The 13,885-nt window shown below is 34.2% G+C and overlaps 1 protein-coding gene across 2 annotated transcripts; it reads right to left on the bottom strand.

Annotated features, from left to right (window-relative positions):
• Nucleotides 1-7,692: 7,692 nt before the first annotated feature.
• Nucleotides 7,693-10,710, bottom strand: LOC124832079 (uncharacterized). 2 transcript variants are annotated; one of them, XM_088099001.1, is made up of 4 exons: nucleotides 10,199-10,709; nucleotides 9,536-10,076; nucleotides 8,618-8,876; nucleotides 7,693-8,397 (listed from the first exon to the last, which is right to left on the bottom strand). In XM_088099001.1, the coding sequence occupies exons 1-4, from the start codon at nucleotides 10,389-10,391 to the stop codon at nucleotides 8,239-8,241; spliced, it is 1,152 nt and encodes a 383-aa protein (XP_087955127.1). In that variant the 5' UTR covers nucleotides 10,392-10,709; the 3' UTR covers nucleotides 7,693-8,238. The 2 variants fall into 2 exon arrangements, with proteins under 2 accessions (XP_087955127.1, XP_047162159.1); XM_047306203.2 differs by having other exon boundaries at nucleotides 9,536-10,710.
• Nucleotides 10,711-13,885: the final 3,175 nt, after the last annotated feature.

Below are 13,885 nucleotides of genomic sequence, written 5' to 3'. Positions count from 1 at the left end.
TCGGTTCTGCAACCGAGATATATACTGGCGAAGCAAAAAGTCTCGGTTTTGAACCGAGGCAAAAAGGTGTATGCTTTTGTCTCAATTCAAATGCAACCGAGGCAGTAGAGGGTGTTCCTTTTTTTACTTTTTTTTCTCGCCAGACTTTTAACCTCGGTTGTTGGTGAACTAAGTTAGTAGAGGAGGTCTTATGCCTCAGTTTGGAATTGAACCGAGGCAGTATAAGATTGTTTTTTCTTCAACCTTTCTGCAATTAATATAGGAAGACTTCTATTCTATTGTTTGTATCCTACCGTCTCAAACTAGATAACATCAGGACTCATGCCTTGATTTCCTGACTAGGTACCGAGTCTGTTTAGACACAAGTTGAGAGTTTTTCAACTGAAAAAAGTTTTGTACTTCTACTATAAACAAATATATACTTTATAACCAAAGCTTATACAAAGATATGTGATAAATATAAGAAAAGAAAAGGAAGCAGAAAGGGTAAATGGAAGAGTAAGTGCAATGAAGGGAAGAATCACATAACGAAGAATATGGTCTAACTTTGTTGACTTGAGGTCTGTCTGTGCAGTGTTGTATCCATGATAAGTTTAGGGAGACTTGTTAGACTTTCTCGTTAACACAATAATCCATGTGATGACTTCCAAGAATAAGGCAACTACGCCCAACGCAATAAGCACTCCAGTGTAAGTAGTTTTCCTTTTCTCATCAGGATGCAAGATCTTAAAGCCTCAAGACTCAGAACACGGAGAAGGAAGTGCTGCAGGTCCATCGAGAGAGAGAAATTATCCAGCCTCTTCCTAAACGGGTTGTTATTTCAGAAAACAACAAAACAGTGTGAGAATAACACATTCAGATGTAGAGTATGCGTATTTCTTCATAACTCATCACTATTTTCATATATCCATTACCAAGTATAACTTGTGATGGCTACAGGTAAGGTAAGAAACTAGCTAGGGGATGAAGAATTAATGACAGAAACTGGAACTTAGTGAAACGGATTAGAGAGAGTTAAAATCACACAACTGGTGACCTGAACACAGAGAAAACAACGTTAATTTCTTTTTTCAAATCACAGTCAACAAGAATTGGAAAAGCATCATTAGAACACTTCCACAAACACTCGGTGTGCGTTTCAACATTAGAGAAATGTGAGAGTGAGTTGTAACCTAGAGATTTTTCACCAAGCAGCACTAAAATTGGGGATGGGGATCTAGATTAGAACCCTAAGAGCTATTATCGAGAAGATGCTTTACTCCCAACGGCCACCTCTTGTTCTTCACTCCAAAGGTGATGCACTTGCAAGCGAGGTAGAAGCCGCGCTCGTAGCCGTCACACACGACGAGGTGGTGGTGGCTCTTAGCGGTAGGGTTTTGGTGAACAGGGAGGAAGGCGAAGGGATCTCGTTAAGGTGTCTTCGGTTTCGGGTTTGGTCACCTTGAGTCTCTGCATGAAGGGGGAGATTTTGGAGTCGAGGTAGATCTATGCCACCTCGTAGATTTGGTTGCCCACGAGATCGCGACAACAGGCTGCAGAGGCCATATCTGACGTACGACGTGAACTCCGGCAGAAGGATCTCGTTGGCTACCGAACGGATGACCATTGCAGTGGCAGCCACTGATGCCACTGCGGAGAGGATCGCCTTGGGGGTGGCGAGGTTTGAATCGGGCTTTGAAGAGGAAAAGAAGGACATTATGGCTTATTGATTTAGGAAAGAAACGGTAGTGGCTTGATTTGTAAGTGAGTTTTTATCCATTAGTATATATTGGGATGCATTTAGCGTTTGAGAGTGCAGAATTTTCAAAGGGGAAAATGCAGAGAAGGAATGGTGACCCCCAACCAACGTATTTGACTGACTCTATAGCCTTATAGACCAAGATAAGACATCAGAAATAACAACTTTATTAACTTGATTCTTTACTTAACAAAGGCGTAAACCTGCAGAATATTTTAAAAAATAAAATTATTAATAACTATATGTCTCGGTTATACTCAAAATTGAAGCATAAACATGATATTGCCTCAGTTGGAAGATAACCGATGTCGTAAAGCATGGTTTTCTACCTCGGTTGTTCTCAGAACCAAGACAGTAGCCCTATTTTAAAAACTCTGACAGGTGAAAAGTTCTCTTTACAGGTGGGCAACAAGGTTTTCTGCCTCGGGTGTTCTCAAAACCGAGGCAGTAGCCCCCTTTAGGCATTGGTTCCTAGATAATCGAGACATATACTTTCGCTAAAAACTGAGACGTATATAATGCGTTAAAAAACTTATTTTTTACTAGTGATATATATATATATATATATATATATATATATATATATATCATCATGATATTGTTGGAAAAATAGAAGATAGAAGTGCTTCTCTTGTTAACCTTTTCTTAACCTCATTCATTCTAATCTATCAAATACTTAAGGTAATTTAGCTTAGTTTTGAGTTTTCTATTCTATGTGTACTTTATTTTCCTCTTTATACTTTTTTTCACTCATCAATTTAGTTTAAGTAAAAGCCTATCACGTCCTAATATTAATTGGATATAAGATTTATTTAGGTAAGGAGAGTTAATTAAAAACCCTTAATGAAATTTTAAAATTTTCGTTGTTGCTTATCTTTTATATACATTGATATGATTTTTTTTCTTGTAATTTGTATTCAAAACGGATTCCTAAACAATGAAAACCTGTTGATTGATTAAAGTTTTTTTTTTTCTAAACAAAATTGTTGTTCAAAAATTAATATTTTAATTCATCTTTTCCGGTTAGCTTTATTGTATTGTTAGAGTTGTATATTAATGTTGAAACTAATGTTGAAACCTCCTTATATGACAAATAAATAAGGTTGAGATGGAATCTTCAATAATTATATTGTAATATACAATTTATTTTTGTACACATATTTGCTTAGCTTAGTTGAGTTTAAGGGTATCAACCTTCAAAAGAAAAATATTTGAAATTAATATCATAATACTATTTGTATTGTATTTTGAATGTTTTAACAAGTTGAAGTTTTTGAAAATGTTGAAATTATATATATTATATTGTCTATTTAGTATTTAGTGCCGTAAAATTTGTTTAATTTTCATAAAGATGTCCATTATTTTGCTTATAAGTATCAAGGAGTTAGAAAATACTATTATGTATGTGATTTCTCCATCACAAGAAATTGAAAATAGTTTTAAAAAAGTTTAATCATTCGGCATGTCTCATTTTTGGGTGAAAATCTCAAATTGATCATCTTCTTTTTCGACATCTTAAATGAGTCTTTATTTTGTGAAAATTGCAACCATTAGATTTCTATTGAGCCCAACGGTGTTAATTTATGGTTGATGTGGCATGTTGATCTTCATTTTTAAATGACATGCTCATGTTATTTACTAATAGGAAAATGTGACATGGACATTTACTTTTTTTAAATTAAAAGAATTGGAAAACGTTAATTACATAGACTTGGAAATCAAGAGAAATTGGAATTTTGGTTTTAGGGTTCATTCGGATATCGCGATTTGGTTTTATTTTGATGCAGAAATTTGGTTTTATTTTGTGGAGGAGATCGCGATAAAGGATTTCGCGATTTTAGGGTTTCTGTTTTGCGCAAATTTAGAGGTTTTTCCTGTTTCTTATTTGGGATTCTCTTTCTCTACAAGTTGCAATTATTGTTTGAAAGGAAAAATTGAGGGTTGCGGTTGTGGTTTGAATGCTTGCGAGAAAGGTGGTCGCACGACATCACGGTTCAAATGCGATTTGTGGTCATAGAGAGCTCGAACGCGATTTAGGGTTTGAAAGGGTTTTCGAATTGGAATTTTTCTATATTAGAGCTCCTATGCTTTTGATTTACTGGTGTAAGGCGTGATGCTCTATGATGAAATTGATTTGAGTTTTCTATGATTAGGTTTGGTGGTGTTTAATGGAGGTTGACGCGCCACGATGGTGCTCGTGATTTAGGTTGCGCTAATAGAGGAGGCTTGTGTGGTGGCTATCTGTGCAAAGAAGATTATGTGCTGAGGTAGTGGTCGGCGCAAGGAAGCGCGACATGATTCATGGCGACGACGGCCTGCGGGTTTGGAAGTGCGAGGAAGATGATGCGCGAAAATGGTGGCGGCACGCGAACTGGTATCGCGTGGAGGTTGTAGCGGTGGTGGTTCGACGACTTCTACGCGTAACACTACGACAATGCATATGGTGGCGAGGGCAAAAAGTGTCTTTCCTTATATCTTATAATTTCAGAGGCAGTTCAACTGTTTCAATTTTCTTGTATGTGTTAATTCCTTCAACCTTGTATTATGATTTGAGATATAATTCCTGCATCATCTTCCTCTGAAGAAGAAAATAAAAAGATGATCTTATATGAACCAACATCAGAAGTTGAGTCGAAGGCAGAAGCATCAATGAGAACAATTTCTGAAATTAATTCCCAATTTGTATAAACCCTAAAATCAAACTTCCTTTTTTCGAATCCCTAATTCGAACAAAGTATGCAGTTTAATGTTTAATTCAGTTTTTAAAATTTCTTTCATTAAAAAAAAATCAAAAGACACATCAGAATCACATACATCAAATAAGATACTCCACATCATTTGAAAATAAAGACCAGCATGCCACGACAACCATAAATTAACTCTGTTGGGCTCAATTTAACGGTAAGGGTCTCATTGTTGCAATTTTCACAAAATAAGGACCCAATTGAGACGCAAAAAAAAGATGATCAATTTGAGATTTCCATCCAAAAATGGGACATTCCAAATGATTAAATATTTAAAAAGTGTATATTGTACCCATTTGAGTGACTTCGTATTTCTTATTGACATTTTAGAAATTCATTTAAGAGGTGTGAAATAAAAGTTATTTTTAAGCTTTATTCAAACCCACTCATAGAATCAACTTATTTGTTTTTAAGAATATCCTAGTTTAGATTATTGTCTCTTGGATAGAATTTGAATGGAACTTAAAAGTTATTGTGAGAAAACTTCCTTAATATTTTTAGAAGATATATTTGACCTATCATTAAAAAGAGAAAATTTTTTATAAATTTACTTTTAGGACCAATATTAAAACTAAAGAAATAATTAAAAAAATTTATATTGTATTAGTGAAAAATAACAAATGGATTGCCGCATACATTATAAGGATGTTTCCCATAATATTATCGTTGATGCTTGGTTAATAGTGATGGTGCTTATATTGACATCTCATCATAATTAAAATATGACAATGGTTGCTTTTGATCGTCATCATATCTGCTCTACGATCCTAGTGGACTTCATCTAATAGTTTATGAATGCTTAATATAGTTTTAACTAAGCTTTAATGATCAAATATTTTCTAGATAAAATTAAGTTATTAAGAAGTATATTTTAAGGAACACGATATATGTTTAAACTTGATTTTAAGAAACAATGGTGTTTCAGTGGGGTCGAGATTAACTATTTTTAACATCAAAATTCAAATAATCTCCAAACTATCTAACAATTCAAATCTTCTCTAATACTATGTGATATCGTGTAAGTACATGTAAAATTAACTTTGATGTTTAAGTTACTAAATGATTATGGTGTAATAAAAGTCAATTTTTAGTTGAATATAATTATCAATTTTTTTTACTTTAAATTTGTATTTATAGATTTTAAAATAAATTTTTAATTAATACAATCTTAGATCTAATAAATAAAAATATATTACCTGTAAGCATATTTAATTTGCAAATCTAACCAAAACCAATCATTAAGTGACTTACTGATAAATTACTAACTTTTAAGTAAGAATAATCTGATTTTTGACAACTAATTAAGGATGATCCGGTTTCTGAAAACTAATTAAGAAAATGAAGAAATTAACCGTCCGATAACTACTGACCGGTCATTTAATAAAAAAATTGTAAACTAATAAAGGTGATTTATTAATATTTATCCAATGAATATTATCGTGCATATATATTCATTTATCTATATTATTATTAAGAATAATAATAAGATAATAGTCCTACTGTCTGAGGCATACAGCAGCTCGAAGTACAGTTGCCGATATAATAAATGTCAGACAAAAATTGCATAATTTCCATATTCGACCAGGCATTTACTTGACATCATATATTATATCACTCTCGCTATAATATCTAGAACCCCACTTCTCATAATACTTGAACTTCAACAACTTGTAATGTGAATATTGCTTTTTCTTATTCCATAATGGTCCATTGTAGACTAAATTTAAAAAGATAGCCAAGTACACATGCAATTATATTTGAACAATGTTAAATAGAAATTACTTACTCCTTAGACTCACCTCCAGTTCACCATCTAATAATTAAAAAAGGTATATATAAAAGATCTTTACAATTATTAAAAAATTTCACTAAGACGCCATATTTCATTAAAAAATGTTCAATCCGGTCCTTTCCACTCACGCCGTTAAAAACATAACGGTGCAAACGTCACGTCATCATCACCGTCTCCAAACAAATCCTAATTTCTCTCCAAGAAACCCTAGCCGCCGCACCATCCAGCGTCGTCACCACCATCCTTGCCGACAGCCGTCCTTTCCAACACATCACTCGCCACCACCAAAGCGTCTTCTCCCTTTTGTTGCATCTTCATCATCTTCGCATCTCCCCTTCGTTCTGGCGTCACCACCCAACATGATCCCTTTTTATGCCGCGACCACCAATCTTCACCATTTTCACCCTCGCACCAGCCAAATCGTCGTCGCGCTAGCAGCACTGCCGTCAAATCTCTACTACAGAATCGTCCACCACTAACCACCAGCCAAATCGCCAGCTGCTGCAGATTGCAAATCGTCACTCTTCTCCACCACCAATCGCGCCGCTGCTTGCCTCCACCTGCAACCACAATCAAACCTACAAACAAACCGTGGAGACCTAAGGTTTCTCGCGTTCTCGTCACATAGCTTTGGTGGTGGCATGTGATGCGCTGGAGAGGACGACTGCCGGATGATGGCGGTGACGACGCTGGATGGTGCGACGGCTAGGGTTTCTTGGAGAGAAATTAAGGTTTGTCTGGAGATGGCGATGACGACGTAGCAAAGACTTTTTTTTTAAATTAAAAAATCATTTAAGTCCACCTATTAACTTGTGCCACGTACTTATGAGATGCCACAGTGGCATTTGCACCGTTATGGTTTTAACGGCGTGAGCGAAAATGACCAAATTGAACATTTTGTAACAAAATATGGGGTCTTATTGAACTTTTTTAAAAGGTAGGATTACTTTGAACCAAACTCCTAAAAGTAGGAACCAAACGATGTATTAAACCTTAAAAAAATAGTCAAAATTATTTTAAAACTTCCAAATTTTGTATTCAATTTCGATATCATAAACTTTAAAATCTTCAAAATTAGTCTATACTTACTAGTTAAAAGATTATCCTGTTCTTCTAGACTATCCCATTGATTTACATCATTCCCACCTTAGCACAACATATTCACTTCAGATTTGATTGTTAACTCAGACATGTATATTTAATTATAAAGTAGAGATCATTTTTATGTTTGAAGAGTAACTAACTATCTTCTTAACATATTTATAAAAACAAAAATATTTAGTCTGTTCCTGTAGAAATTGCTGTGTCATTACCTTCATTCTACAAGACACAATTCTTTCATTTAATGTACCTACTGTACTATTTTACCATTTTACTACATAAAATTATACATGATTGTTTGGTGCATGATCACGAAATTCAGCTTTCTAAAGCTTTAACTCTTCACCAAACACATACAGCATTCGTTGGTGGGCAACTTTTTAAATGCACCCAAATGGACAGATACACTAACATGTTCATGGAAATAGGCCAACATGTAAGTCCTAATCTACATCTTTTTGGCACTTTTTCCTTGCACTGAAGCTCTATACTCTATTTTTTTCTTCATCTTCTTAACACAAACTAGACACCAAAAAGTGAGGACCCTTCTTGCTCCACAATCTGGCATTGAGTTCAAGTACCCAAAGTGGTTCCAAGCAGGCACACCTCACACCTGTACCACAATACAAGAATGGAAACATCTCTCCATTGGGGAGGGGAAGAAAATGTACACAACTTAGTTATCAAGTTTGAGAGAAGATCTCATTATTTGCACGTGTTTATGATTCTCCCTCCTTGAATTCTTCTGCTTCCTTTGCTTTTTCATATCTAATAATGTTCTGTATGCAAACCTATAATGGAGGATGACACATTGACATTGATTGAAGCTTTCTATCATCACAAGATTGAAGAAATGGCTATTATCATTTATCATTATTGTTATGGTGCATCCTATTTTGCACAGCTTTTACAGCTGCAACTCTGGCTGCATTGGCTGATTTATTAGTTGCTGCCACTACTTTATTCATTCCTTCATCCACCTTTGACATGTTGTAAGTTTTCTCAGCAGCAGAATGTGCATCCTACGCAGAATGACAGAAGAAATACCATGGTTTACTAGATTGCTCACGCAGCTTAAGCAGAAAGACAGGTTGATGAAGTTGGTGAAAAATCAGGTTTCTTCCTGATGTTGTTATTTGATTATCCTTCATAATAACAACCATGAAGAAACAAGGAAAGCAAGTGTTCTTGGTATAAGTAACTATCATATTCATCAACCATAAGTGCAAAATATAACAATACCTGTACTGCATTGGAAACCTTGGCATGGTCCACATCACATGGAGACCCATTAGGACTGTTATGTCTTTTAGGATCATCAAGAATTCCATTCTGCCAATGACCACATTGTGTTTCCCCATTTCTAAAAGTGTACATTCCAAGTCCTTGTCTTCTTCCTTCATGCCATGCCCCCTCATACTGATGACCATTCTGAAATTGATACACTCCAAAACCATGCATCTTGTCTGCAAAATATTCCCCAGCGTATATGTCCCCATTTCTGCAGTACACATAAAATGAGACTGTAAAGACACATTTAAAAGATCCTTCTAGTATTTGTTGAATAAACCAAGACTCTTCCACCACCAGTTTTCTACTGTAATGCATTCAATATACGTGCAGAACTAAAGATACCACAACATTAATGAAAATAACAGCCTTGCACCACCTTCCAATGAGATTGTTCTTTGATCCGTGCTAAAAAATGAGAAGTGGTTAAGAATAGGGAAATTATACATTTCATGAAACGTGGATCAAATTCATTATTGAGTTCAAGTAATTGAGAAGCATTGATATAAGCCTTGTTTGAATAAACTTTTCAGAAGACGCATAAAAGAAGAAAAAAAAAGGTAAAATGAATTAAATTCATCTTATATTTTAAGATTAGTATTTCCATGTATTAAAATTCAGCTTTTGCAGAAGTTAAATGAGAGGGTTTCTATAAACTAACACAAGTGTAAGCTAGTCTTGACTCAATAGAAACTTCATTAATCCAGTTTTACTTCTTTATTTTCATCTCCTATGAAGATTTTAATGAGACCTTTATCCATACAGAAAGCTAAGCTATCCTAGTAACATTAAGGACTGAAATGAATGACACTTTACAACATCATAACTAAAGCATCTGGACAAATTGTAAATTGAAAAACAAAAACACACCTGAAATGGTACTGTCCGTGTCCATGTTTGACACCCCATTTGAACTCCCCAACATAGCGGCTCCCATCATAGCAAGTGTGGTCTCCAAACCCATGACACTGCCCATTAGACCACTCACCACCATACACATCACCATTGTAGAACCTGTAGATCCCCATTCCATGCCTCAAACCCTTCTTATACTGCCCTCTATACCTGCTGCCCCTTGCCCATGTCTCAACACCATACCCATCATACTTCCCATCAACCCAATCCCCCTCATACCTCCCACTCATGTGATAGTGATAAACCCCACTCCCCCAACACTTCCCCTTCTGGAATTCACCCTCGTACACATCCCCATTGCTGTGAACTTGCACCCAACACCCCGAACTCGTGCTCTTCATTTGCTTAGGATTGGACCCAATAGACCACACCACAGGGTGAGTAGAAGGGGAGGAGGAAGAAGTAGAAGATGACGATGATGATGATGATGATAATTTGGCGGGGAACAGTCGAGTGAAGAGCAACAGTCCCAGATTGAGGGAAATCAACAGCGCTGCTGAGAAAGCAATCACGAAAAAGAAATCGAAAGGTTCAGCGTTTGAAAAGAGAAAGTAGAGGGAGGGGAGGGGGAGGAAGATGAGGAAACGGAAGCGAGGGAGAAGGTTCGAAGTTCGAAACTTTGCGCCAAAGGGTGTCGGAAAGTGATGGCAGGGGAGGGTGATGACGGGTATTCTCTTGCGGGGCGAGGCTTGAGATGGGTGGTCGGATAAGCGTTCATTGTGACATGGAGTGTTTGGTGAGTTTGGTGGCAGTGGATGAATTGAGAAACGGCTTCGGGTCGGGTTTTGGTGAATTGGGATTGAAGTGGCATCCTCAGAAGAGAGGTGAGAGTCCTCTTCTCCGATGTGAAGTTGGAGGTTGTGGTGGTGATGCATTAACACAGAAAGTGACACTATGACAGTGTTGTGTGAATATATGTATGTATGTGTGTAAGAAATTCAGTGATTGTGATTATGGTTGTGTTTTTGTTGATTCTGGGTTTGGTTTATTTGGTTGGAATGAGAGGGAAACAAATGAGTGAAAGTGCAGTGTGTGATTGTTTAGGAACGAATGCAACCAGTAATACCAATGGGATGGGAGCAGAAGAGGAATTTTGAAAGGCGTCCGTGTGAAAGAACAGAGACCTGGGTGTTGTGTGAATTTTCTAAATTGCCACTTGAAGTATAATCTCTCTTTTTATTTTAGTACAAATTGTTTTTTCTAATTTTATAAATAAAAAATATTATTTTATTGTAAATTTTGTGTATATATATGTGTGTGATTGTGGTTATATTATATTTTAATTTACTTATAGATTATAAAAAGATTTATCTTTATAAACAATTATGTGAGTAATTTTATTTCATTTTAAATCATTTTTTAATTTTAAATATAGAACTTATATTTCCAAAGAACTCTTATCAATATTTTTAATTCACTTATTTATTTGAATTTAGATTTGAAGGAAATCACTTTGTATTTTATTTCATTTATATGTATCATCATAATTTCAGAATATGAAATAATAAAAAAATTATAAAGAAAATTAAAAATATTTACAAGAATATATCATATCTATTATAACATTTCAATTTTTAGTTTACTAAAATCTATAATCAACATAAATTACACAATTTAAATTTAAATTTTATTTTTATTTTTATTTTATTGGACATCTTAATTATAAATTGATTTTATTGAAAAAAAAATCCTAAATTATTATCTCAAAAGTTCTTCTAGTTTATCTCTATCAACATTTGTATTATTATCTGTTTTCATATAAAAACGATATTATCAAATGTAGATCATCAAATCAAATAAAATAAGAGTGAACTAATATACAAATAATTAATCTTACCATCACAATTTATAATTAAATAATATAAAAATCACGTCAAGATACTCAATCAACCTTCTAATCCAACCTATGATCATATTATAGTTCAAAACAAAACAACATTACAACTACTCGTAATTTCATACCCTAATTCAACATACAAATGGTTTCAATGCAAAGTATACATTCATACAAAGCTACTTAATAAATTACTTTCACACTGGCAGAGAGCAGCTCATCACAGCGACTCGCTATGCGAAACTATTCGCATAGCGAGTCTGCATAATCTGCAGAACGAAATTCTGCAGATTTATGCAACTCAACCACAACATACCAATTCTAACCATTTCTCCCAACTTCTAACACTCATAGATAATACCTAATTAAACTTGTCTAAGTGATCCTAAACATGCCTACCACCAATCTAAAGTGATTATGAACCAACTCATACTCTAAAACATTCAATTCCTCAACTTAAAGACCCAAATTAAATTCTACCACTTTGCACAGGTTTTAGACCATTTAAAAGACCCACAAAAGTTACAAATGACTTACCTATACTGCCTAAAGAGACCAAACAAGCCTCTTACCTCAAATTCTCAAATTCACTACCTCACTTCCTCTAAAAGGACTTGAAACACTACCAATTCACTTAACTTTCTATCTAATCAATATTATAACAGAATACAATCATCTAACATACTCAATTACAGTTGCACATCACATCTAATCAATTCACAAACAACATTTTACAGTTTCATCAATAAATATTCAAAGAATACGTGATTTAATCTACACAAGAACTACATTTCAGCTCAAACAGTAACAAAGTGCAGAATTCAGTACACACACCTATCAGACTACCAATTTAAACATAAATCTAACTCCCCTTACGTCAGAGATTCACAGCAGAGCTCACCGGATCACCTCTACAGTACCTTGCACCGCAAGGAAACTCAACAGGACCCTACAAATCACCAATTGGTGATCAAGAACAGCTCTTAGAGCTAGAATTGGACAGGGAATGGACGAGAAAACGCACAAGACACATGCAACCAGCAGAGATTGCATGGTTTATGTTCAAAAACAGCGTAGAAAAAGGGAAGAACAACTTACCCGCTAGAATTGAGAAATTGATCGGTCAGTTATGAAGCCCTCTACGCTGTGGACATCTGGGCACCTCCTGATCGTCAATCCAACAATTTAGTAAGAAGGAAAGCTATAGAGAAGTTTGAGAACGAGTAGAGAACGGAAGTTTTAGAGAGATGAAGTGTTTAAGATAATGAACCGAGCTTTAGAAAGTTCTATCTATATTATAAGATTATTTTTAAAGTAAAAAAGTTCGTCTCATTATTTAAATACACCTATCTACTCTAATACTCTATTTTCTAGGTTTTTACAAATGTGATGGATTAGACAATGAATTTCCATTAGCAAAATTATAAATCCAACAAAACTTAGAAAAGACATTAGGCCATGTTCATTCTATATATGATCTCCTTGGTATAATTTCATTGGCAAAAGAAATAAACTACCTGCATGTCTTGCTACTGTAGCCCTTAAAATAGCTGAGGACCTTAATCTTTCATAACAAATTATGAAATAAGGAATGACATAATAGTCTTACAAACATCATTCTATACGTAAAATAAAGATTGTTTCACTCAAAGAATGAGTTATATAAAGAGTATTAAAACTATTAATTATAAAGTTAATTCACGAAAAATAGTAAGTAGCTTAATATAAAATATTAAAGAAATATAAAAAGTTAAAAACCGGAAAATATTTATAAGAATATTTACCTACTCTATATTTTATAGATTTTAGATTCCTATGTCCACTCTAATATCAGTATTGCTTATTGATTAGTTACGTCTTCCTTTTTTATTAATTAATGAGTAAAATATGAAAATAGTAACTTAGTTTCGTGTATTAGTGAACCAGCTACATAGAAAAAAATTGCATGGATCAAATTTCAATCTTATCGCCATTTTTAGTGACTTTTATATTGTGAAGTTGTGGTCAACTCTTTTTAAATATAAGCATAACCTACTTATCTCACCATATATTCAGAGTCACGACTTCTTTATGTAAGTAATTTTAATTTAAAATCTATAATTTTTCATGTGTGATTAACATGTTTCATTTTAAGACTAATCAATCAAATGTTTCACCTATATTTGCCAAAACGCCACTCTTCTCTTTACTTTTCATTTACAAATCAAGACTCAATTTATTTTTCTTTTGATTAATCTTACTTTTATAACATGTATTTATGTATATTTGAAATGATATAGAATACAAAAAATCTACTCTTTGGATTTTATCATTGTAAAACTAATTACTCATTTAAATATTTTATTCCACACTGTTTGTTTGATTATGCTTTTAGTTTGATCTGCAAATTGTGAATTACAATAATGTTATCCTCTTGAACAAAACGACAGAATCAAGGTCATTTGACAAAGACGCCATACCCTTTTAAATTT

The sequence above is a fragment of the Vigna umbellata genome, chromosome 9, assembly GCF_029865625.1.
Source record: "Vigna umbellata cultivar VRB3 chromosome 9, Vumbellata_1.0, whole genome shotgun sequence".
Classification (NCBI taxonomy): Eukaryota; Viridiplantae; Streptophyta; class Magnoliopsida; order Fabales; family Fabaceae; genus Vigna; species Vigna umbellata.
This window is presented reverse-complemented; position numbering and strand designations above follow the sequence as displayed.